Source organism: Polistes fuscatus, unplaced genomic scaffold (genome assembly GCF_010416935.1).
Source record: "Polistes fuscatus isolate 324 unplaced genomic scaffold, CU_Pfus_HIC Scaffold14, whole genome shotgun sequence".
Taxonomy (NCBI): Eukaryota; Metazoa; Arthropoda; class Insecta; order Hymenoptera; family Vespidae; genus Polistes; species Polistes fuscatus.
The window spans coordinates 4998350-5022805 of NW_025113042.1; the positions used below are offsets into that span (position 1 = coordinate 4998350).

Consider the following 24456-nt stretch of genomic DNA (forward strand, 5'->3'; position numbering starts at 1 on the left):
TAACTGCTTTTCAACAGCTTGAAAAAAACCATTTACCGTGGAAGAAACTTTCTAAAATTAGAATTAAAACAAATGTTCCTATAGAGATATAATTATAATTAGACAGGCATGTCGTGACGAATTCACCGACCTAAATGCGTTGCGGTCTTTCAACGTCATTTAAGGCTATTTATTGCAGCTCAAAACTTATCTTCATTTAACGTTTAGTAATTATTATTTGTGTCCTGTATTCGAAAAGACGAGCTCGGTCGATCGATACAGCGATTTACCCAATCCTCTTGAAAATTCTACAACCGTAGAATTTCTATGATTCTTCATATTATTGGTGTTAAGAAACGAGATAACTTATATTATATTACTTTATGGATATTTTATGTATTAATATAATAAACAAAAAAAAACATCGCAATAACGAATATCAGTAAAAAGTAATAATATTGTTTAGATCGACTAGTTTGATATATCAAATAATTAATAATCTCCATGAACGTTGTCATACCGAATAATCAAGTAGAACTACTCTATGTTGTATTTTATTTATATTTAATCCGAGAAAATAGAGAGATTATTTGGAATAAAAAAGTAAATGCCCGTATCATTTTGTTCGGTCGGTATGTTTCTTCAGGCACACCCCACACGCCTTTACTTGTTGCTGCTGAACGGCATAACTCTGAGAGTTCCATGCGCGTTTCTATCGATCCTAAAGAGGCTCCTATATAAAAGCTCCTGCCATTGGTGATGGTTGAACAGAAAACGAATTTCATGTTTCGAGAAACTATCTCGCACGAAAGAATACGAGAGAGAGAGAGAGAGAGAGAGAGAGAGAAAGAGGGAGAGAAAGAGAGAGAGAGAGAGAGAGAGGGAGAGAGAGAGAGACACACACACACACACACAAATATTAAAAGGACATTTAACACGATTGCACAGTTTACGATGCGTGTCATGCGGATAAATTGTTAAGAAAGAAAGAAAGAGGAGAAAAAGAGATAACAGTAAGTGAAATGATCGAAATACGATTTACATTTTTATTGTCTTTATCATGTCAGCACGCTTCTTCTTCTTCTTCTTCTTCTTCTTCTTCGTTTCTTGCCTCCTTCTCCTCTTTCTCATTTAAGTTGAATCATTCATTTCGATAGGCACGATTCGCGGGCGTAGATAATTTTGGTTCCAACATCAATCGTTATTTTATCGCTGTTTTCGTTTACATTTATTTACGAATTTTCTTTGCAAATCTTACGTACCATCTGTTAGCATAAAGATCATTATGCTACGCTAGCCGATGCATGCGGGTCAAGTTGTACATTTGAAAGGTGTTTAAAATACAACAAAATTGCATTTATTCGTCATTCTAACGATGAAACACTGGCTGGTCGATTGTTCTATTATTGGTTCATTATATCGAGGAGATTTGGCTTATCGTTCGCTAAGTTTATCATGTGAGAATTAACGGATCTTTTGTCTTGACTAATTAGTTGACTTATTCATTAATTTTAACCGTGCGCGTTCGATAACGCGTAAAAAGAAGAATTAAAAGGCTCGTGCGAGATCTCACCGACATATTATTTATTGATATAGAAATAGAAACGAAATAGAAACGATATTATCAACATTATAAATTATAAACGTTTAAAACGGCGGAAGCTTAATTGTACATCTAATATATAAATATATACTACACGTGTATATAGTTCCGTATACGTAGTCCATCGTATTAGTTCATATTTGCATCACATTTTTCAATATTTCATCAACATTTTCGTCGTGACAAAAAACTTGGTTTTATTTGAAATGAATAATTATTAAATACCTAGTATTAACCTCGTGAACATTTTCATATATTTTCATAATTTCATAAAGCAAAAATTATACAAGAATCTTTGCCGATCGCTTCTCGATTCCTTCGGATCAGGGCTCATTGATTTTCGTATTAGCAGATGTTGAAGCAAAGCTGGATTTTAATGTTCCTCAGCGTTGGAATAACAGCGCTTGCTCCTGCGCCTTATGAGACAGACGTAGAATCTTTGAAAAGTGCCCTAAATGCTGTGAAAAGAAAACAAATATCGTTGGAACCCACACCTCAAGAATATTACAATGATTTTCGTTCGCGAAAGTATCACGGAGGCGACGTCGAGAGAATGTTTGAAATGGAACGACAGAACGATCGAGTTCTACCAGATGAAAATGAAAAACTCGAATTTCTACCTAATGGTGAGAACAATTTAATATCAAATAAATAGTGCCATAATCAAAGCTATGTTTTATTTCAAAATAAATTGTTGTCAATTTAGGTCGAGGGTGTCATTTATTGCAAATTAGCGTATATCTATATAAATATCTAAAAATACGTATTTTCTAATTCCTATTGTGATTTCAGAGACCGGACAACTCGAAATGGTGGATGACGAATTTCAAGGAATAAGCGACAAGATGCTTGAGAAATCGATTCTCAATTATTTGATGAACGCACAGGAGCAGGTAAAGTTAACAAAGAAAAACATATGCACAAAATTTCGACAAAAATATCGTTTCTTTAGGAACGCGTACCGTCGTCGTCGTCGTCGTCGTCGTCGTCGTCGTCGTCGTCACTCTTTCGCGAACGCGAACGAAGTTCTAACCGTAAAAGGGCCAACGCAAATGACGATATAGACTTTCGCGAAAGAGCCAATTTCATTTTGGAACAATTACGGAATAGCGATCCTTCCGCTTTAAAAGAACTCGAAGAAAATTATTTGGATGTACCAATTTCCGAAAAATATGGAATGAACCAAGGAAAGAAACTCTACGAGTTAGTATATTTAGTATAAATACGAGTATATAGTACCGTGAGTTTGATTATTCAAATCCATTAATTCGTTATTATTGTGCAACAGGAACGAAAGTCCGATGTCATGGAGCGAGCTTTTCGATAAAGGAGATTTTTTAGCAGGCGAGGGTGGAAGGAGAAACGGCGAGGAGAATGATTTCGCGGATAAAGATATGGAACAGGACATCCTTTATTTCTTGCCAACCGAACGAAGAAACGTAAACGCGAGATATCCTTTGGGTCGACAACTTGACAAATATCAGACTTTGGGTAAACGTTATCCGGTAGCTAAAAGAAGTCCCAAAGAATTTCAACGGATGGATCCAAAGGTAAATTCCTTCTTTAAAATGGACAATGTATCAATTTATCGATCGAGTTATATTTTGTCTAGGTTGCGCAAGATTTAGGCGCACTATTCGGCAATCCGGAAGGCGCGCAATCCGCCCTTAAGACTCGCAATTATACACGAGCGCATAATCAGGAGCAGGAGCACGAGCAGGAGCACGCGCACGAGCACGAAAATGTGAAAAATAATAATATTCGCATCGATACATCGGAAGCTCCCAAAGTAAAGCCTACTTCCAAGGGCCAAAAGGAAAACGTCACAAAGATCAATACGTCGAATGGGAAGAGCATCGAAATGAAGAAGAAGAGCGTCGATTGGTCTCAGTATTTTGGTATCGATCGTAGAAAGAAAAAGACTACCTTATTGGCCCGGCCAGATACGCAAGATCAAGATGACGAGTGGATGTTGCAACGATACTATGAGGTATGTCTACCAAAATACGCTTTGTCCACCTAAGAAAATGATTTTTGTCCACCAAGAATTGATTTTTCGATAGAACATGGCCGAAAACTTGAAACATCCCGAAGAAGAATCCGAGACCGAAAGCAATGATAAAAAGGATAAAATCGAGCGTATGTATACGATGTTGAGCGACATCAGTATGGAATTGGAAAAGGTTCGTATAAACAAACAAATTGCATCGAACATAGGCTTCCCTTAACGCATGTTAAGGCTTTTTTTTGGCCATAACTCGGCACGCTGGCCATACGGGTTGGCGAGTATAAAATTCTAGGATATTAAGAAAGGAGAATTTGTGGGTTTGAAAGGAGAGTCAGGGGGATAGGACAATGGTTTCACCCGTATGGTCTTGGGAGATAAACCAAGGCTCGCGTAGGCAGGGGCGCGTCCCTGAAGTAGATCTGTCAACTATCGGGTTCATAGTCGAGTATCTACCCGCTACCTATGGTGCTCTATTTAATAGAGGAATATTTCAATCATAGAACATTCTTCTATAAAAATCTTCTATAAATCTTCTATAAATCTTCTATAAATCTTCTATAAATCGTAATTAAATATGCACGTTTATTTTTACGTTTAAGCTTGCCTAATAATATTTCATAATATTTAGATTAATCTTCATCATTCATAGGAAAGGGACTACATCATGAACAAACTGGCAGCTGCATATTCGTACAAAAAAATTCGTAAGGCACTGGACGGACTCCACAACATTCTCGCTATTCAGAAAGAAATTCAAAATAATTTAACGCAAAACTTTCGTAATGACGGGAGTGCTATGAAAAATGAAAATAAGCGGACTGGCTTCGATGCAGGCACTAAAGAAGGTAGATCATTTGACATATTCATACGAGCAAGATTAGAATCGCGATGAAAATAAAATGAAAATTAATATATTTCGATCATTTTTTGTTGATTCGTTCAGCCTCAGACGTAAACAAGAAATGTCCTGATTTAGAGAAAATCGAACGACACTGTAAGGCTGCCTACAATTTTGCTGGGGATAACAATCAGATGTTTTACTTTCCATGCGTTACGTATGAAATATGTAAAGCTTGCGTATGTACACGAGTTGCCTAAATAGTTTGCCTAAATAGTTTGCCTAAATAGTTATATCGAATCTCTCGATATTTATGCACATTTTTGTATTTTATTTGTATTTTTATTTTTGTATCTAATATACCTTATTGCTTTGGCTATTCGATACAACGATACAAAGGTGGTTCGATACCAAATTCAAAAATAATTAATTATTAATTAATAAATACTTTATAATATGAAATTGTGAAATTTTCTTGCGCGTTACAGGTACCACCGAATGAAACGGAAGAGGAGGAATGTTTGACGAGCTTCGCGTTAGAAACGGCCAAAGCTTGCGACGCTATTGTTAAGGAGAAAGGAATTTACAAGGAGCTCCAATTCTGTATCGATACGATCCTAAGTTCAATGAAATTGCAGCCAAGCATCGGTATCTCCGAACAATGTCGCGTCAACAGGGAATCTTGTTTACGTCGATATCATTCTCGTTATCGACATCGTTATCCAAGCTTTCCTTTTTATATCGATTTCTTATTTCGTAGGGGTTCCGATATATCGCAAACGTCTGACTGATAAGGGATCACTCGAATCTCAAATAGAGGTAGTCCTATTGCAAAGGTGGATAAATAAATTGCCAGCCAGAAGAGAAACAAAAGTAACGCGTAAGCTCGAATCGGAACGCGATCTATAAATCATTCTTTTATATTTTTAATCATCCTTCTGGGCAAATAGTTCTTCCCTTCTCTGCAGTGTGGTAGCGAACGCTTTAACGATTCAAATATTATTCCAAATTTACACTTTTTATTAAAACAACACAAAAATAATCGTCAAAATCGATTCGAGAGCACGTCATTGGCACATCATTAGCACATCATTATTTCTATTTCGTTTTATTTTATTCTGTTCGTAACAAAGCTCGTTTCAATATTGTGTGAACTTTGTTTTATGGATGAGTATAATATTTTACGACATTAATGACGTACATATGTATATCGCTTTAATACGTCCACTTACTTCTTTCCTTTTTTTTTTTCCTCTTTTCGTTGAGAAATGCTACTCGTCTGGACAATTAGGATTATTTTTTCTCAACAAGGAAGAAATCATGTACGAATTATAAAGACAATAATTAATAACTAAAATTTATGACTATTTTTATGTACTGATCTTACATTATCATTTTTTATACGGTTATCCTTGATATATTATATGTATATGTATTAGAAATCCGATCAAAGTCCAGATGAGTGGCTCGAATGAGGACAGAATTGAATAATATATTTTATGAATGTACAAAAAGTACAAAATTACTAGTTAAATGCCGCAATTAATATAACAAACCTGGAACTCTTCCAAAATGCATTCTTATCGGCAATACAAATGACAAGTACGAAAAAGATGTAGTCCAAATTCTGTATATCATTCCAACATCTATATTTTTTTTTTTTCAACATGTATTATATGCAAACAAAATACCCCAAAAAACAAGGAAATTGAGAAATTTAAGATTTAATCTGTAGTACAACACAAATCCTCTTGTTTCTCATACTTATTATCAAACTTTTATCGATAAAGAGCATAACAATATACATTAATGTCTATAATAAAAAATGTTTAAGAATCAATAGTAAATATCAATTATGTTTTTGTTCAGTTTTTGAACCCATCTCTCACGGTAATTATATATGTTTGCGTCGATGTTATAATTATATTCTATATATAGGTATATATCTCTGTGTTAGATGTCCTATCTGCATATATATATATAATAAATATATTAAAGCATATATATATATATATATATTTCCAAGAGATTTCCAAGAGAATAACATTACTTTGAAATAAATATATATTGTAATAAAAAAAAAAGCGAATAAAGAAATATCTTCCGGTTAATTTTGTCTGTCTTCTACATATTTGGCACGCAAAGGACAACTGAAGTACCATATTCCTTATAACTCCAATGAAACTGACTAACAGAATGTGTATTTTTTTGTTTTTATTATTACTACTTTTTTTTTAATTTATTGTTTACGCAAAATAAATATTCGATAAAATCATTATTCTATCATTATCACTCTACACTCTAGATGTGTACTATGTTCCATACTAGATGCACATGTACGTATTTTAACAGAAAAAATAATAATTATATCGATATAAGAGAACAATTATCTGATGGTAAAGTTTTTTTAAGTATTTATGAAATTAAGAATAATGAAGAATAATTTTTGTTCAAAGTTGAACTCTTGAATCATTTAAAAAAAAATTATTTATATATATAGATTTATAATTCTTAAGTTTTATATTAAATTAACTTTATTCAACTTTCCTCGTTAGTATAGTGGTTAGTATCCCCGCCTGTCACGCGGGAGACCGGGGTTCGATTCCCCGACGGGGAGGCTTTTATCTTTTTCTTATTTTTTTTTCATTTTTCACATTTATTATAAGATTTGTACTTTTCAAATTCTGAAATAAATGAATTAATAACAAATAAAATAACAAATCGTTGAGTTCGAAAAATTTAACATCTCTCATAATTAAACAATAATTATAAATAATATCGAGATTAGTATTTTGGGTGGCAATATAAAATAAGCGAGGGAGAGCAGAATCTAATCGGATTAGACGAGTAATTAATATGCATATATTGAAAAGAAAAACTTTTAATCGATAGAAACTGTAGCAGTATGCCAAATGACTGACACATCTATCTCGGCGTGCGTGGCAAACGTGAGTGACGTTAATCCCTCCCATTCGTTTGCGCACGCAACGCATTCGTGCGCACGCAACGCATTCGTGCGCACGCACGGGCACGACATCAAACGGTAATTGTTTGAATTACAAGACGACTGATGGAATACCCAGGAGTATCTATATTAATAGGGTTAAATAATAAAACTTATTTAATATAGAAAATCTATTGTAAATTTAAGAATATTGCTATAAGGAGTGAAATTTTTCAAATTATTCTTGTAAAAATAGAAAATATTTAATTATTATGTTAATTTAATAATAATTGAATAATTGCATATAATTGCATATATATATAAATGTAATCAATAAAAATCATTGTTTTGTATAAAACTGATTAAATATAATATATTTATTATCAGTGATATTTTTAAATTGATAACTATATCTTTTAATTATATTATAATGTTTTTCAGCATATATATACATCATAAAGTATTTTTAAAAAATACGACCAATACGAAGATAGCAATGCTTAGTGTACAATGGTGTTAAATTTTTCCTGTTACAATGTGTGGTATATTTTGTTGTATCTCACAGTGTTCGGATGCAAATGTTAATCATTCGGACCAGGTGTAAAATCTAAATTTTAGAAATAATAATTATCTTTCATCTTTTTTTATGATTGTATCGGTAATATATATCATTGTTTGATTTGTATTTTTCAGTGGGAAAAATGTAAAAATCTTCTAATTTCTAGAGGTCCGGATAAATTAGTGACAAATTTTATATCATTAACCGATGTATGGTGCTGTCATTTGGCGGCTAGTATATTATGGACACAAGGTTTGAAATTAGCAGAACAACCGCTAATAGATCCAAATGGTAATATTCTTCTGTGGAACGGAGATGTTTTCTCTGGATCTTTGGTAAATATTTATTTCTCAATAAAGTTATCACGTATATACTTATAAGAAACAAAACATTAAACCAAATTGTAGGCCCAAAATGATACATCCGACAGTATTACTGTTTTAAATGCATTTAGCAAATCTCTTAATATTACCAACACACTTCGGTATATCCAAGGACCATATAGTTTTATATATTTTCAAAAATCAAGCAAATTGTTATACTTTGGACGAGATATTATTGGAAGACATAGCTTGCTTTTACAGTTAAATAATGAAAAAAGTACGTTAACTATAACGTCTGTCGGTGGCAAATGTTTTCAAAATATATTGGAAGTTCCTGCAATTGGTATATTTGTAATAAATTTATCCGATGTAAAGATCAATCTTACTTGTTATCCATGGAAAGAACCAGATGTTATATTTGAAAATGTCATTGAAGAATTGAAAAATGCTTTAGATATAAACATTAATGTCAAAGATACAATAACGGAAAAGGAATTGTCTAACAAGTTGATAACACATTTAAATCCGACTGGCAAAGATTTCGATTATTTAGAAACTTATCCTTGTTTGAGAGATTTTAATAATACGATAGAACATTTATTGAAAAATGAAATTGTTTCTGGTAGAGTAGAATTCTTATCTAAACTTTTACATGAAGCAGTCGAAGTGCGAGTAAAAACAAAACCAAATTTCTGTAAGAATTGTATTTCAATAGTATTGAGAGGAAAAAGTATTAACTGCAATCATGGAAAAGTAGGTATATTGTTCTCTGGTGGACTCGATTCAGCTATATTGACATTGATTGCCCATAAGTATGTACCACAAAATGAACCTATTGATTTGATAAATGTTGCATTTGAAAAAACAACAATCGCATCTCAACAAGATAAGCATATTAAAAATACTCATTTGTATGTCTCGCAAGTATACGATGTTCCCGATAGAAAAACAGGGAGACAAACTCTTTCGGAAATATTACAAATTTGTCCGAATAGAAAGTGGAATTTTGTTGAAGTATGATATCAAATTTATTACGTTTTTAATTCAAAGTGATAATTATATTAACGAAATGATATATCAATGCCTTTATTATTGTAGGTAAATGTAACACAAGCAGAACTAACAAAATATCGATCTTCTCGTATCAGCGATTTACTTTATCCTCTCTGTACTATTTTAGATGAAAGTTTAGGTTGCGCTATGTGGTTTGCGAGTCGAGCAAAAGGCATAGTTTCAAATACGAATATAGGAGTATACGAGTCTCCGTGTCGTATACTCCTTCTAGGTATAGGTGCAGATGAATTATTTGGCGGATACATGAGACACAGAACAATATTGAAACATAAGGGTTGGAATGCCTTAAAACAAGAATTGAATGATGAATTGGCCAAAATTTCTCAAAGAAATTTAGGAAGAGATGATAGAATTGTTTCCGATCATGGTAGGCAATCCAGATTACCATATCTCGATGAAAATGTGATAGAATACGTTCAACAATTGCAACCATGGGAAAGGTATATACAACGAAATCAACGAAATATCATTTATCTTTTATAATAGCGTCTCAATGCTCCTTTATTTTTTTTCTTTTCTTTTTTAGATGTTTTCCAACAGAAAAAATGCCACCCGGTTTAGGAGATAAACTGTTGTTACGGTTATTGGGGCGTAAGCTAGGCCTTCAAAATGCTGCTACTTTTCCCAAAAGAGCTTTTCAATTTGGATCTCGGATAGCTAATAGTAAAGAAAATGCTAAGGACATTTCCCAACGATTATAAAATAAGTACAAGACAATTAAGTTAACGCGAATATATTGTTAAAAATAAGAAAACGATAATTCTTGATAAAACTATTAATATTATGAATGAACAGCGAGAAACTTTTTAATGCAATAAATTAAATAATACCTTTTTATTCTAAAATGATTCGATTAAACGCCCATTTCATAATCCTTGAAGCCTTGAAAGCCTTTTCAAATAAATATACATATATAATCTACATTTGAAATAAATCCAAAATTATTATCTGTTGTACTCCAGTACTGTCAGCGGCAGATCTTCAGAGTTCATTGTATTCCGATTTGTAACATATGTGTTATGCGTTTCTTTTAAAACATTGCTCTTTGCCCGATCATTTACAAATTGTGGTAACAAAGAGGACATTACCTCAGATTGAAATTGACAATTCATACCACCTTCCTGATCTTTTCTATTTGTCAAACCAGAACTGTAACTGGTTGAACTACTATTGTTATCCATATTTGTAACATTTGTCCTATTATCATCACTTTTAATTACAGATTTGTCTGATACGAAGGCACTTCCGTTTACAAAAACAGGGATTTCATGCGATTGAACACTTTCATTAACATTTTCGTTTTGACCAAAATTTTGTAAAAACAATGGTAATTCCTTAGATGATACTTCTAAATCTTTATCAACATTATGAACAGACGATATAAGAATATCGCTAGCGCTCAAATTTATATCTTCTTTTTTGGCATTATATTCTCCCAAAGTTTTGATACTTTCTGTATTATTTCTCATAAAACAAGGATCCATAAGATCCACAGCATTTGAAAAATATATAATCTCTCCGACGTCGACTCTGCACGATGACGATGACAACGATTCAAATGTCTGCGACAATTTACCATCTTCATTGTTATCCAATTGAATTTTATCATGCATAAGTTTTGCTAAAGTATTATCTGAAATGTCAATAATTGCAGCAGGTCCGTACTCTGGTCGCTTTGGTAAATCAACTGCAAACCATAATTCAAGTATTAATCATAAATTTGATTTTATAATAATTAACTTGGTAAAAATAATAAATCATTTGAAAACCTTTTAAAATTTCACCAGCAACATAATCAGCGGCTCTAAACAATTCTGCTTTAATAAGGAGATTGAGTAATGTTCCCAAAGTAGGCCTTAATCTACCCATTGTACTCCATTCTTCCAATAAAATTTTAGCACCATTTTCTCGATGTTTTTCTACTACTTGATCAATTATGCTGAAGACAATAAAATTCATATATTATTTATTAAAGTAAATTATTACATAGATAATTTGCCTACCTAATATGTTCGCTATTAAACCTTGGTGCATTGGTATCATCTTGTGGAATAATTGCCATTAATTGTTTCCATGAGTCAGAAACATTTAGTATTTTTGCAAGCGCATATTTATGTGTTGGTTGTAACTTCCGAACTTCTGTATTTGAATTAACGATTGAATTAGCGATTGAATTAGCCATTATTATAAATGTGTAATCATTCTTCGCCTGTCTTTCTTTCTTATTATACGAACGAATTTAGTTTTATCGTAATAGTGCGTATCAAACTCTATGAAAAGTAGGCGATTATCTAAAATAACGCGTGGTGACGCAACGATCGTATTTACCACGTCGTCGGGTCGCTACGAAATCTACCTACTCTCTAGTTTATGGAATACAGTTCAAATCACATTTCATATAATCAACGTGTAATCACTGCTATAATTTATCTAATGCAAGATTCGAGCGGGAAATTCTTCAAATTCTTGATAAAATATAATTGTAATCAAAGAGAATATGGAAAGTTTTTTGAAAGTAGGTAAATTGAGTGCAGGAGACACGAAGAAACCTTCTTCTTCTTCTTCTTCCTCTTCTTCTCGTACAAAGGAAGAACGAGACGAGTCGTTAATACCCTGGGTAGAAAAATAGTAAATGTTTTCTTCTATCATCTAACCTTCTACATTTCATTAATTATTATTTTTCTATATCACTTAACGATTGAGTTGTATAGTACGTAGTCTTGAGTCATTGCAAAATTCTGATTTTCTTTTTTTTTTAACTATTTTTATATGTCATTAATCATTATAGTCGACCAAGAACAGTTGAAGATGTAGTTGAGCAAGCAGAAGTCGTAGAAGTATTAAAACAATGCATGGATGGTGGTGACTTTCCAAATTTATTATTTTATGGTCCACCTGGTACTGGTAAAACTAGTACTATTCTAGCAGCGGCTAGGCAATTATTTGGTACGATGTACAAAGAAAGAATTCTAGAATTAAATGCTTCCGATGAAAGAGGGATACAAGTAGTAAGGGACAAGGTCAAATCATTTGCTCAACTTACTGCAGGAAGCATAAAAAAAGAGTAAGTATATAATCTTCTTTAAGAGCATTTAAGAGAAAAAAAAAAACAGAGAGAGTCATATAAGAAGCTTATATCAGGTCGGTCAGAAAGCAAAATCGAATGAAGTAGAATCACTTTACGTTGTCTAAAGATCGTGAGGCATTTTTGTAGCGTTTATTTCTATCTTCTGTTTTATCAAATATTTCGTAGTAGAATTAATCTTGGTGTAGGTTCGTTACACACCTTTACACCGAACCCAATCCTACATATAAATATTTATTACAGACATTCATTGCCAATGATGTTTCAGTAAAAGGTCTGAGAGATTAATTGAAGTAACAATCGTACAATTATTTAAAGTAGAATTTGCTTAGTTGTTTTCAGGAGTTTGAACAAAGTATCTTCTTAACTCTTATTACCAACTAAATATAAAATTGCTTGAAGGATTATAAGTAATATTACAGATATATTATTAACTTTTGATCCCTTATTGCAAGCAGACACAGTAGTACTATGTTTTAGCGTTGTACTTGTTGCTTTGTTATTCTCTATGATAACAAGATTACACTGAGGCATATATAATTTATTGACCATTTTATCGAATATTATATATATAGATTTTAGATATATTTATATAAATTGATTTCATATTTTTTAGCGGAAACAAATGTCCTCCATTCAAAATTATTATTTTGGATGAAGCGGACAGTATGACTAATGCAGCGCAAGCAGCTCTTCGTCGTACAATGGAAAAAGAATCTCATAGTACGCGCTTTTGTTTAATTTGTAATTATGTATCAAGGATCATAGAACCTTTGACGTCACGTTGTACAAAGTTTAGATTCAAGCCACTTGGGGAAGAGAAAATTATTGAACGATTGGAATATATATGCGAGAAAGAAGATTTGAAAGCTGAAAAGCCAGTTCTTGTTAAAATTGTAGAAGCTTCTGGTGGTGATTTAAGACGTGCCATTACTTGTTTACAATCTGTCGCAAGATTAAAAGGAAAAGGCATAGAAGTTACGATCAATGACGCGCTTGAAATCATTGGTGTAATTATACCTAATTATTTTTATTAACTTTAAAATAATAATACATTTTGAACTGAATTTCCAGTTACCATTCTGAAGAAGCCTAACTTGCGATCAAATCTGAAGCTATATATATTTTATAAAAAGAGAAAACTTTTTAATAAATTAAATTGAATAAAAATTTACTCTTATAGACTCTAGCCATTTTAAATAAGTTACTTTAACCGATGCTATATTTATTATAAAAAGCTATTCTATACAATTTTATTATATATCTGATGTTTGTTTATCCAAGCCAGGTTTCTTCTCGAAGAATTATATTTAAACGTTATTTACTATAATTAATATTTATTTATACAGTTTGTTCCCGACGATTGGCTTGATAATTTAATGGATGTATGTAAATCTAAAGATAATAATAAGGTTGAAGCATTCGTAGAAGATTTTTTACTAGAAGCTTTCGCAACTTCACAGGTATTTTTTTAATTTTTTGCCAGGACATTTTGTTATTTACATTTCATTGACATTTCTTTTAGGTAATAGAACAACTAAACGAAAGAATAATTTATTCCAATGAATTTTCCGATAAGCAAAAGGCAATAATAGCAGAAAAACTTGGGGTAAATAAAAATAAGAGATTTTTAAATATATATTCATCTTTATCTATTGTGTCCCTCAAAGTTTGATATAGCATTACCGTGATAAGATAGAAATACCGTGTTTAAGAAAAAACGAAATGCATAAAGTGTAATGCGTATGAGTAATATAACAATATTTTTGTTATGTTTTAGCAATGTAGCTACAGATTATTGGAAGGAGGCAGCGAATATATACAACTTATGGACCTTTGTTATTGTATTATAAAGGTATACAATTGAACAAAAGTTTTCTTGCCAAATAAAAATCAAACGTTTTTCTTTTGATCATTTACATGGGATTGTATGTTTAATATACCTACATATATTGAGAGAATAAAATAAAAATATTTTATATTTTTTTAACATAATTATCGAAGAATATTGAATAATTCTATTATGCGATCAAATCACTTTTCTTTGAGTATCAAAGTCGCCAGGAATCTGTGTGAGCGTTTCTGACGGTACAACTAATTAAATTAAAGTAATAGAAGATGCACGTATATTTATAAATAAAGTTAAATTTCTTTCAAAATTAAATTATTTTTAATGTTGTTATATCCAACAAATAATGAGTATAAGTATTATTATCAATCTTATGAAATGTTGAATTTGTGTTCTATGCATGATTCCAAGTGATGCGTCATGACCATTTGTTCCTGAAAGAAACAAATTTTAATTATATTAACTATTTATTTGTACAATATCATATATAAAAATGTGTTTTACATGCTATATTTTAAAATAACCATATTTAAAATTCTATACTGTACTTATCCAATTATTAAGAGGGTAAGGAACGTAGAATTTTAAACTTTTTATTTCTCTCTCACTCTCTACGTTCCCTCACCGTAATCATAATATTGCGGTTCTTCTGTTGGTTCTTCCTCATCGCATTCTTCAGTAACAGATCTGATTCTGATATTTTCTTTTCTCGAATGTTGCCTTTGCTTCTTACTTGGATAAGGGAATATGATACGATTGAAACTTGCCATGCGTGCTTTTGGTCCAATGCTTTGATGTCCCAACTACAAAAATCAAGAAGGAAACAAATAAATACTAACCATAATCATGGTATTCGACAGTTGACTCCGTGTCGGTAACCTCATTGTCCTCTTCCTCATCTAAATTTTCGATATTATCATTCTCTTCTTTTCCTGCAGTCTCATCGTAAATCTCATAATCTTCTTCTTCGTCTACGTCGTCGTAGTTGTCGTCGTCTACGTCGTCGTCGTCGTCATCGTCGTCGTTGTTGTCGTCGTCGTCGTCGTCGTCGTCGTTGTCATTATCGTTATCGTTATTTTCACTCATTATTGAATCTTTATATCGCCTATATTCTTGATAAGCAAATTTGTCTCCTTCTGCACTGTAATCCGCATTTCCATATCCATATCTATCATGATTTATGCTTTGCAAAAGGTGTCGACCCAACAATCTCATAGATTTCATATATTTTGGAGTTACTAACAGGATCTCTTTTTGGAAAACAATTTTGTCAAATTTTGTCAATCTCAGACATTTTATGTTTACAAATGATATAGAAACATTGTTTGCAAGTACCTTTAAAATCATTATTATAAGATACTCCATTGCTTTTCCGGCTATTGTTATTTAATCCTTTTTCTAGAGTGCATATAGATATATTCTTTTGGAAATAGTTATCAATAGAAAGATAACTTTTATTAATATCGAGGACCTTTGGAGCTGAATAATTGTTGACTATTTGTTGTTATGGAATAATTACAAACAAAAATTTATAAATATATAAGCTTTTTTATGGGCTCGTACTTTGACGTTAATTTATAACGTACCTTCTGCAAGCATATAATTGAATTTCCTGAATTCTGTCAATCTCAATGAATGTAAATTTCCAAAATTGAAAATTGAACAATTGTATAGTTGACAAAATAATTTGATCGCGTAATAACTATTAATAATCTTCATTATAAATGGTAAATCGTCTAATTCTACAAAAACCTAAATGATGAAACAAATATGAAATTAAATAAGATTTGGTTAATATTTAAAATAATCATTATTATGTACTAATAATTGAAATTAATCTCTTACATTATAAAAATAATCTCTGTTCTCTAAAAAAGCATATTGCTCTACTTGCAAACGTCTAATCCAAAATGTTATATCATAATTCGATAAATGATATATTTCTTGTGACATAGCAGAGAATTGATCCTCATCATTTACGAGTATATCATTGCTCCTACGAATTTTACCACGCGATAGAATAAGGAAAGTTAAAAAGAATGCAAAGATAAACATAGCATTTGTATTGACATCAAAGAGCTTGGCAGATCAAAACATTTGCATCCATTTGCGTTCATTTTTCGTACAATAAGTCTTAATCGCAATATATATATATATATATCGATTATTATACTCCTCGCATGATTTATAAATAATCAATATTATTCAAAACATATGATCTTGAGACTGTGGTTCGAAGTAACGTATTATGGATTTTATAAAATTCAACGAAATTATAATTAAGAAAGTTCCTATCATAATAAGTTAATATAAAAAAACATTTTTAAAAATGGTCATACGGTAGTAAAATTGGCGCCGTGGTTTATATTTCCCGCGTTGGCTATAACGCGCTCTGTTGACAAAGTCATAAACTAAGAAAAAGCCCGTTTCGATTAATTTTTTGGATCAGTCGCAAATCATTCATTTTTTGACTCCTGGTTGAACTGGTAGTTCTGCGTAGACTTGGTAGAAATATTGGAACGTTTTCAGGGTTAGAAAAAAGAGTGTTATTTAGCGATCTTTATGAGTGATAACGAAGTCAAAATGAAGAGTGAGATCGACGTACGGTTATATACGAATATAAGGAATACATCGTCGAGACTTGAGGTCAGAACTAAGTGTAAGAACAGTGACGATGAATCGTGATCTTAGTGGTTGGCCTTGTCCACTTCAGCAGTCGTCGTCGTCGTCGTCGTCGTCGTCATCGTCATCATCGTCATCGTCGTCGTCGTCGTCGTCGTCGTCGTCGTCGTCGTCGTCGTTGTCGGCAGCAACGTTTCGTCCTACTCACTGCTGTTGTCTTTTTAACAACGGTGCAATAGTCGATGAAGAAGAGTTGGCAGAGGAAGAGAAACAGAGAGAGAGAGAGAGAAGTGGAGCAACAGCAACAGCAACGACAACGGCAACGGCAAAGGCAAAGGCAAAGGCAACTGCAACAGCAACAGCATTAGTAATAGTAGTAATTATAGCAATAAGAGTAAAAACAAATTAACATAACAACAACAACAACAACAGAACAGCAACAACTAGGAGCGCCAAAGATCACATGGAATGGCAGCGGCCCTGAAGAAAAACCATTCTCGGAGAAGATTGGCCGCATTGACATTTCTATCGAACATCTCTCTCGATGGAAGTCATCGTGACACAAAACTGGCAATTCTATCGCGTAAACCCACCTTTCCTGGGGCTGCTGGAATCAGGGGAGAAAGAAAGGGTGCAGAACACGCGCGAACTTTGAGCGACGGTGGGGAAAATTGCAGACGAAGTTCGACACCGAGATTCGAATTTGAAGAAGATTCCTTCGAGGAAACAAGCTCACCTTTATTATTGTCCTCAAGACAGTATATTGACAGCTCAATGACTATCGATCAAGATGAAAAACAATGTTACCGACGAGATTGTCCGTCTGGTGCTGATTCATCGTCCTCGCCTCGCGACTCTCATAAACAAATTTATTGTGCAAATAGTGCAAGGCGCAGAGATTCGATTGATTGTTCAGATGAATCTCTTATACCCGCTAAGGTGGCTGTAGCTGCCTTTCTAGAACAAGAAAGAAACTATCCACATTTACCTTCTTCTGGATTGCATACCGGTTCCTTTAGAGAACGGTAAAATCTTCCTTCCTTTTTATTTTTTTCATCATGTATTATTCTCAAAACTTCATTCCGACTCGTTACATAAGAAGATATATCTGTCTTTGTTAATTATCTAATCCCTGCTATGGTAATCTTTCTCAGCCAGCAATCGATGATTTTCACGATAAACCATCTCAGTTGGTTATATTTTCTCTCTTCCTCTTGCCCCTCTCTGTTTTGTACGAAGTAATGGATTTTAGGGTTGTTCTATTTCGACTATTTTCATTTGCTAATATTATGTATGATTGTCAATTGTAAATATGTATAAGATTGTTGTATACACTGTCGTATCTGAGAATTATTTTAATGGCAATTATTATAATGCGTTTTTGAAGTCTTCTATAATTCGCTAATTCTATTACAAGCCCGATGATACGTTTAAAACATATTCAAATCTTATTACAATTAGCGAATAATTTGATTTACCGACAAATGATTTCAATGATAATTTATTTCTTATTGATTCAGGACAATCAAAAATCCTATTGATATCATTGAAAGATACTCTTCCTTTTTTGACCAGAAATAATATTATGTTAGAGTTAAAACTGGATCGTCGAGGAGACCTGTGTTCTATGCAAAAAAAAGTAATGTTCGCAGTTATCTCTCTATAATGAATTTCTTTTTTTTGCATAGAACATATTGTTATTATAAAAAATGTAGAGGTGTTTATTTAAAAAAATTAAGTCGATCTGGAAAGCTTACACAAAAAAGAAATAAATAATTGCTATAATATATCTCCCCCTTTAAATTAGACAACTCTAGTCTAAAGAATTGTCCTCAAACTTATTGTTTTTCGAGATAAAAATTCGTAATGATATATTTTGAATAGACAGTATAAATATATTATAATATTGCATTATTAAACTGTATCAAGTCAATGATTTAAGCTTACAAAAAAAAGCATTAAGGAGACTTTATTTGTGTGGGTGTACGCACGTGTGTGTGACGAACTATATCATATGTGGTACCATTGGTTATTTAAATGCATTAATAATAAAATCTATTAAGATAACTTGAATGATTGATGCTGCAGCACTGGAACAACTGGGAGCGATTATTCCTTGCTCGAGAGACGCGTTGGCTCGTTGCAATATAAAAAACGGATAAGTCATCAAACATCAACGCTATCCGAAGATATAAAGCATCGATGTAATAGCAGCAATGAAAGCATTGGTTCGCTTCGCTCCAAATCGCAATCAACATCTTCCAAGGCAAAGGGAAAATCATCTTGCAACAATAATATACAACAAACCGGTACTACTAATAATATGCCAGAGATTACGAGAGCGATACGATTGGTACAACGACCAGCCGACAGACAAAAATTTGGAGACGACAGGCTTGTTTTGGTTTCTGATAAATACGTTCCATTTTTAATATTCTCGACTCTTCCTTACAACAAGGGTCGTTCAAGTTGGTAAGTAGAGACAAAAAATGATAATAAAAAATATCTAATGGATAGATAAAACATTACAATGTACAGCGCGTTCCACGTATATAAGATGTGAGAAGAAAAAAACATGGTATTAAAATCAACTTATAAAAATGAAACTGTTGAAACACAAATATTTCGCTTATAACTCATGTTTTAAAAAGGATATTGATTTTTGTATCAAACTTCGTACTCCAATTTGAACAATGTGAATTGACACATTCAGATATTTTAGATTTTACATTTGAAATTACTTATTTTCGTCCATTGAGCGAAACACTGTGTTTTGGTGATAATATACAGTCTACATTGTTTTATATATAATAATATATTTATTATTTATAATATATATTATTTATAGGTCCGAACTGAGGAGAGATACAGGAAAAAGGAAAAACGTTTCATCTCAAAGACCGCTGTCCGCTATCAATGACACTATCGATCCATTTGGTCTTCTTGGTATAGAAAGAGCTAAAGACGGACAGGTATATACTTAAATGATCAATTTAAGATTCGTTATTTTGATTTATTTTACCGAAATCGATTATATCGTGATTCCATTAATAAGAATCCAAAATGATTATTACTCATATATACTTTGCAAAAAAAAATTCCTTGAAGAACAAAAATTGCTCTTTTTCTTGTTTTAATCAAACAATTATGTTAACGATATTTTTTTTTTTCTTTACGAATATTGTTCGTCTAGACACACTATTATTTAGTAAGAAGCAGAAGTTACTGTAGAAACGCTAAGACCAGTAATAAAATTATACATTTATATATATTTTTTATTTATTCTCAATTGACATCGAATGGTAATTAAAAATATAAATTAAAAAGAAAAATGAAATAGAAGTTAATTTTGACTGATCTGGTAGAAATGGTTGGATACACGTAACGGATTTCGGATATTTACGATACTATATTCATATAAAAGAGATTTATTTTTAATATTAATTGTATCCAAATCTCTCTCTCTCTCTCTCTCTCTCTCCGTTGCATTTTCTTTTTTCATTTTCTTCTTTTTTGTTTTTTTTCTTTCCTTTTTCTATTCCAGGAAATATCCTACGAACGATTGTTGGTGCCATCGAGACAATTTCAAAGAGAGAGAAAATTATGCTCGACCGAGAGTGAAACAATAGAATTATCTCATGTTATAGCAAATAAGCATCACCCGGTACAAAGGTATTTTTTCAAGATAAAGCAATTTTATTTTTAGACGAATGTTTCAAGTATGTGTCCAAAGCATCTATCTACATTTGTATTAGCACGCACATTATATACGTTGCCATATTTAGAATGAATTATTACCGTTCACTAATTTCATTCGTGTATCAGTTATTTTTTCTTATTAATATCGTGCGTTAAATCATTTTTCCCTTTAATCTCTTTTTTTCTACTACAACTAATAGAAATTCCTAATATCATTACTTTATAAGTTTCTCGTATCGTACATTAAAATAATAGTATTATAATAATATAAGATACTTTTTTCACATTCATTCACATTCTTTAACAACATCGCTTCAAAATCATCTTTTTGCAGGACAAAAACTATAACATGGAACTTGGATCACACGAAATGGTAAAAGTTATTTTAACCCTCTCCCCCACCGCAGTTAAAAAAAAAAAAACAAATATAATTATAGACACGAAGCAAGCTAGGATTGTTAGCGAAATTTGTTTTTTTGCACGATATGTGCTTGGTGTAGACCAATCGTTAAATTAGCACTTTGCATAGAAGATTCCTTATTATGGATATCTTATTTTACATTTGTATTTATGTTTGGGGAAATGGGGGAAATAAGTAATAGATTTAAAAGCATTTAAAACTAAACTGTACAATAAGAAAGTGAAAGATACACTAATATAGAAATTTTGAGTTTGAGTTAGCGGATTATAGAATGTTCTTATTTAACACAAAGAATAATTAAAATAAAATATTAGATAAGATATTTCTGGATTATTTAATTATATAATGATGATCGTATCTTAATTATATTTAAATTAAATAAATCCTAAGTAAATAAGTAAATATGATAAGTCCTAATTCATTGAAATATTACTTAAATGGCATTAATAATTTCTTTCATCTGCACATTATTCGCACAGTGGATGTATGGTCATTCTTACGCAAAAAGCCATCGTCGATTACATTTTAAAGGAGTATTTCAATTTTTCGTGTCAATAAGTAGCAGCCTTTGGGAATCTCCTTCTCGAAAAATAAAAAAAACACACAAAAGCGGTATTTGAGAGATTATCATATTTATTAGTTTTTAAAGAAAATAAATATAAATATTTATAGAGTTATAGAAATGACATCTACTTAAAAGTTGTATCGCTGAGTGCATAGGGATTAATGGCATTCTATCTTTTTGACACAAAAAACCAGAATACAACTTAACATAAGTTTTTATTCCTTTCGTAAATCAATGTGTATTGTCCATTACTTATAATGGTCAGTAACTTTGATATATAATAATATTACACGCGTGTTACTTAGTTTAGCTCACTATTATTATTATTATTATTTTTATCATTCGCATTGTATTTTTTACTATATGCATGTCAGTATATGTAATTTTATTTATAGGAGTATGTAAATCTTACATAATAGATAATTAATATTTTTTGTTATTATTTATTACAGGTGTCTTTCATATGACACAGCAACACATCGTTTGCAGCACAATGCTCCTGAATCTCCCCCGTTGTCTTTTGGTGCTGATCCTATCAGTAAATGTATATAACAATATATGATCTACTTGATATTTAGCAAAATGACTAGTTTTTAAATACCATTTCTAATAATTTTCTATTCAATTTATTTAGTTTATGATTGGGACGAACAATCCCTGCAATACAATCCAAATTTGTTAGATGATCCAGAACTTATTGCAGGAAAGCATAGAACTCTCCTGACTTTTACTTCATATATGGTATTTATTTATTTATATATATATGTATATATATATATATATATAATATGTGTAGTATACTACACGTGCGTGCGTGCGTGCGTGCGTGTGTGTAAACTGTTTCTGTTAGTAAAGTAAAAGCAAGCTATCGTCAAGTGAATATTTTTCTTAAATGTTATCATATAATATTATTTTTTATAGGCATCGGTAATTGATTATGTGAAACCTTCTGATTTAAAAAAAGAATTGAATGATAAGTTTAAGGAAAAGTTTCCACATATAGAACTAACGCTCAGTAAATTGCGTAGGTATGTATTGTAACATTATTGTGTGGTAACATTATTCTCCGACACCGTGTATAATATATCTTAAAAAGGATGTGAATATTTTCTGATTAATTTAAACTTATAGTTTAAAACGAGAGATGCGAAAGATAGCAAAGACAGAGTATGGCATTGATATGTTGACTGTGGCGATGGCTTACGTATACTTTGAAAAATTAATCCTTCGTAATATTGTGACCAAACAAACTCGCAAATTGTGCGCAGGTGCTTGTTTACTTCTTGCAGCAAAATTAAATGATGTTAAAGGCGATGTTTTGAAATCGTTGATCGAGGTACTTATTTTTATTGGTAAATTTATAATCGTTCGTTTATTAATAATTGATCTTAAAACATTTTACAGAGGATAGAAAGTGTATTTCGCTTGAATCGTAAGGATCTGATAACATCTGAATTTGCTGTACTCGTCGCATTAGAATTTGGCTTACATCTTCCAAATTGGGAAATATTTCCTCATTATCAACGTTTGATATACGAATCTTGACCTTCCTTTTCATCCTTCTTCGTACAAAGACGTCAAACATTATCTTCTTAATCGTGGAAGAAGTTGAAGATAAATATCGAAGCTAACAAATATCGATCCTCGCTAATGTTGAATAAAAGTGAAGCGGAAAGAAATGTGAGTTGAATTTTGAAAAAAAGAACATTGCTGGATGTTTAATGATAAAGCGCTAAGTATAAAAATTATGCAATGTGATATAAGATTAAAATAGAAATAAATCATGCATCTTCATTTTTACAAATATATAAATCTAAGAAAGAGCTTGCAAATTCGAAATTAACGAAATCGTTTTAATAAATTAAAAACGAAATAAAGATATTCTTATAGAGAGAAAGAAGACAATATAAGTTATGCTCAACATTTTATTTCTTATTTTATAATCATATTATGGCAATGAATTTATTTTTCTACGCATGGTATAATTATTCATGAAAGCGAAAAGGGCATAAAAGAGACTAATGAGAAGAAACTCTTTGAATTGCATTTTGGTGAAGCTCGAGAAATATAAGAAATGTTATTTAATGTTATTATATAATGTGAAACAATGTTAGAACATGCATTTGAGTTTCTTTTTTAAAATTCAAGGTAATAATTATACAATTATGATTAAGATAATATCGAAATAAACACGATACAGGTCTGTTGTTGATACAGTCCTAATTACTATTTTATTATTTACAGTGATTTATTTTTAACTCAAAGTTTGATTATTTTGTGCTTTTAACTGTTTTAGTGATAGGGCTTTACGGATATGTGATTTGATGTGATTTGCTAGTATATTACAAAATAAATGAAATATTTTATTTCTTATTTCAAATGAAAACAGTAAATTTAATGTTTTATGCAATTTTAAAGTTTCCTCGTAAACGAAATAGATTAAACATGATTAAAAAAACTTGTATAATTTAAATTTAATAAGATTTGTTAGTTTGATTTTTGTTTATTTTTTATTCTATCAGAGATCTGTATATATTATCTTGATCATCAAATTAAATTATTTCAAATTACATACCTTATGTTTATGCACATAAAAGATAGTTTTAACTATTAAATCTATTATCGTATAAATCTAAAATGCACATTCTACTACTAATTGTAAGATTAATTCAAGATTATAGCAGCGAATTCACCTAAATGCGATGAACAACAAATATGGAATTTGATCATGTATATTTATATATATATATATATATATATATATAAAAGAAAATGTCTTTAAGAAATGTCTTTAATAATGTCTGATATCTATCTATTAATGCCTTCACTCATAAAAATGATAAAAATACTTATGCGCGTAATTCGAATTTTATTAATATTGGTTTTT

At 31.4% G+C, this 24456-nt stretch overlaps 6 protein-coding genes and 1 non-coding gene across 18 annotated transcripts; 5 read left to right on the forward strand and 2 right to left on the reverse strand.

Annotated features, from left to right (window-relative positions):
• Positions 1-710: 710 nt before the first annotated feature.
• Positions 711-6281, forward strand: LOC122514205. 2 transcript variants are annotated; one of them, XM_043630872.1, is made up of 10 exons: positions 711-992; positions 1932-2208; positions 2375-2475; positions 2535-2785; positions 2871-3132; positions 3195-3572; positions 3646-3765; positions 4240-4435; positions 4534-4667; positions 4917-6281. In XM_043630872.1, exons 2-10 carry the CDS (start codon positions 1935-1937, stop codon positions 5217-5219), a joined length of 2019 nt encoding a protein of 672 aa, XP_043486807.1. In that variant the 5' UTR covers positions 711-992; positions 1932-1934; the 3' UTR covers positions 5220-6281. The 2 variants fall into 2 exon arrangements, with proteins under 2 accessions (XP_043486807.1, XP_043486806.1); XM_043630871.1 differs by having other exon boundaries at positions 1935-2208.
• Positions 6282-6973: 692 nt separating this feature from the next.
• Trnad-guc lies at positions 6974-7045 on the forward strand. The gene has a single exon. It is a non-coding gene; the product is annotated as a tRNA-Asp (tRNA).
• A 280-nt stretch (positions 7046-7325) lies between these two features.
• On the forward strand, positions 7326-10110 carry LOC122514207 (asparagine synthetase domain-containing protein 1). 5 transcript variants are annotated; one of them, XM_043630877.1, is made up of 6 exons: positions 7454-7530; positions 7814-7970; positions 8066-8266; positions 8339-9268; positions 9353-9768; positions 9855-10110. In XM_043630877.1, exons 2-6 carry the CDS (start codon positions 7908-7910, stop codon positions 10027-10029), a joined length of 1785 nt encoding a protein of 594 aa, XP_043486812.1. In that variant the 5' UTR covers positions 7454-7530; positions 7814-7907; the 3' UTR covers positions 10030-10110. The 5 variants fall into 5 exon arrangements, with proteins under 5 accessions (XP_043486811.1, XP_043486812.1, XP_043486815.1 ...); XM_043630880.1 differs by having other exon boundaries at positions 8098-8266; XM_043630878.1 differs by lacking the exon at positions 7454-7530 and adding an exon at positions 7659-7698.
• A 37-nt stretch (positions 10111-10147) lies between these two features.
• Positions 10148-11610, reverse strand: LOC122514212. The gene is made up of 3 exons (XM_043630891.1): positions 11332-11610; positions 11098-11267; positions 10148-11015 (listed from the first exon to the last, which is right to left on the reverse strand). Exons 1-3 carry the CDS (start codon positions 11508-11510, stop codon positions 10273-10275), a joined length of 1092 nt encoding a protein of 363 aa, XP_043486826.1. The 5' UTR covers positions 11511-11610; the 3' UTR covers positions 10148-10272.
• Positions 11611-11713: 103 nt separating this feature from the next.
• LOC122514213 (replication factor C subunit 4) lies at positions 11714-14332 on the forward strand. Of its 3 annotated transcripts, none has more exons than XM_043630892.1 (6): positions 11714-11956; positions 12117-12392; positions 13030-13423; positions 13763-13876; positions 13939-14022; positions 14194-14332. In XM_043630892.1, the coding sequence occupies exons 1-6, from the start codon at positions 11826-11828 to the stop codon at positions 14278-14280; spliced, it is 1086 nt and encodes a 361-aa protein (XP_043486827.1). In that variant the 5' UTR covers positions 11714-11825; the 3' UTR covers positions 14281-14332. The 3 variants fall into 3 exon arrangements, with proteins under 3 accessions (XP_043486827.1, XP_043486829.1, XP_043486828.1); XM_043630894.1 differs by having other exon boundaries at positions 11855-11945; XM_043630893.1 differs by having other exon boundaries at positions 11948-12038.
• LOC122514211 (protein PFC0760c-like) lies at positions 14041-16409 on the reverse strand. 3 transcript variants are annotated; one of them, XM_043630889.1, is made up of 6 exons: positions 16108-16408; positions 15849-16014; positions 15598-15756; positions 15102-15512; positions 14888-14994; positions 14041-14696 (listed from the first exon to the last, which is right to left on the reverse strand). In XM_043630889.1, exons 1-6 carry the CDS (start codon positions 16315-16317, stop codon positions 14634-14636), a joined length of 1116 nt encoding a protein of 371 aa, XP_043486824.1. In that variant the 5' UTR covers positions 16318-16408; the 3' UTR covers positions 14041-14633. The 3 variants fall into 3 exon arrangements, with proteins under 3 accessions (XP_043486824.1, XP_043486823.1, XP_043486825.1); XM_043630888.1 differs by having other exon boundaries at positions 14888-15065; positions 15142-15512; positions 16108-16407; XM_043630890.1 differs by lacking the exon at positions 14888-14994 and having other exon boundaries at positions 16108-16409.
• Positions 16410-16645: 236 nt separating this feature from the next.
• LOC122514206 (CDK5 and ABL1 enzyme substrate 1) lies at positions 16646-24406 on the forward strand. Of its 3 annotated transcripts, none has more exons than XM_043630875.1 (10): positions 16646-17909; positions 18973-19356; positions 19733-19856; positions 20429-20556; positions 20918-20956; positions 22022-22113; positions 22204-22310; positions 22491-22597; positions 22701-22905; positions 22981-23079. In XM_043630875.1, exons 1-10 carry the CDS (start codon positions 17353-17355, stop codon positions 22996-22998), a joined length of 1761 nt encoding a protein of 586 aa, XP_043486810.1. In that variant the 5' UTR covers positions 16646-17352; the 3' UTR covers positions 22999-23079. The 3 variants fall into 3 exon arrangements, with proteins under 3 accessions (XP_043486810.1, XP_043486808.1, XP_043486809.1); XM_043630873.1 differs by having other exon boundaries at positions 16650-17909; positions 22974-24406; XM_043630874.1 differs by lacking the exon at positions 20918-20956 and having other exon boundaries at positions 16651-17909; positions 22974-24406.
• The last annotated feature ends 50 nt before the right edge of the window (positions 24407-24456 follow it).

Excerpts from the sequence above, each read along its gene's own strand:
- LOC122514205 (XM_043630872.1), top strand. The coding sequence starts at position 1,935 with ATGTTGAAGCAAAGCTGGATTTTAATGTTCCTCAGCGTTGGAATAACA. Across the intron at positions 2,209-2,374 it reads ACTCGAATTTCTACCTAATG|AGACCGGACAACTCGAAATG; the intron begins GTGAGAACAATT and ends TTGTGATTTCAG. Across the intron at positions 2,786-2,870 it reads CAAGGAAAGAAACTCTACGA|GAACGAAAGTCCGATGTCAT; the intron begins GTTAGTATATTT and ends ATTGTGCAACAG.
- LOC122514207 (XM_043630876.1), top strand. The coding sequence starts at position 7,341 with ATGACTGACACATCTATCTCGGCGTGCGTGGCAAACGTGAGTGACGTT. Across the intron at positions 8,267-8,338 it reads ATGTTTTCTCTGGATCTTTG|GCCCAAAATGATACATCCGA; the intron begins GTAAATATTTAT and ends ACCAAATTGTAG. Across the intron at positions 9,769-9,854 it reads CAATTGCAACCATGGGAAAG|ATGTTTTCCAACAGAAAAAA; the intron begins GTATATACAACG and ends TTTCTTTTTTAG.
- LOC122514212 (XM_043630891.1), bottom strand. The coding sequence starts at position 11,510 with ATGGCTAATTCAATCGCTAATTCAATCGTTAATTCAAATACAGAAGTT. Across the intron at positions 11,268-11,331 it reads TTTAATAGCGAACATATTAG|CATAATTGATCAAGTAGTAG; the intron begins GTAGGCAAATTA and ends TATTGTCTTCAG. Across the intron at positions 11,016-11,097 it reads TGCTGGTGAAATTTTAAAAG|TTGATTTACCAAAGCGACCA; the intron begins GTTTTCAAATGA and ends TATGGTTTGCAG.
- LOC122514213 (XM_043630892.1), top strand. The coding sequence starts at position 11,826 with ATGGAAAGTTTTTTGAAAGTAGGTAAATTGAGTGCAGGAGACACGAAG. Across the intron at positions 11,957-12,116 it reads ATACCCTGGGTAGAAAAATA|TCGACCAAGAACAGTTGAAG; the intron begins GTAAATGTTTTC and ends TAATCATTATAG. Across the intron at positions 13,424-13,762 it reads ACGCGCTTGAAATCATTGGT|TTTGTTCCCGACGATTGGCT; the intron begins GTAATTATACCT and ends TTATTTATACAG.
- LOC122514211 (XM_043630888.1), bottom strand. The coding sequence starts at position 16,317 with ATGTTTATCTTTGCATTCTTTTTAACTTTCCTTATTCTATCGCGTGGT. Across the intron at positions 16,015-16,107 it reads ACAGAGATTATTTTTATAAT|GTTTTTGTAGAATTAGACGA; the intron begins GTAAGAGATTAA and ends TTCATCATTTAG. Across the intron at positions 15,513-15,597 it reads TTATAATAATGATTTTAAAG|AGATCCTGTTAGTAACTCCA; the intron begins GTACTTGCAAAC and ends TTTTCCAAAAAG.
- LOC122514206 (XM_043630873.1), top strand. The coding sequence starts at position 17,353 with ATGGCAGCGGCCCTGAAGAAAAACCATTCTCGGAGAAGATTGGCCGCA. Across the intron at positions 19,857-20,428 it reads AAAGAGCTAAAGACGGACAG|GAAATATCCTACGAACGATT; the intron begins GTATATACTTAA and ends TTTCTATTCCAG. Across the intron at positions 20,957-22,021 it reads AACTTGGATCACACGAAATG|GTGTCTTTCATATGACACAG; the intron begins GTAAAAGTTATT and ends TATTTATTACAG.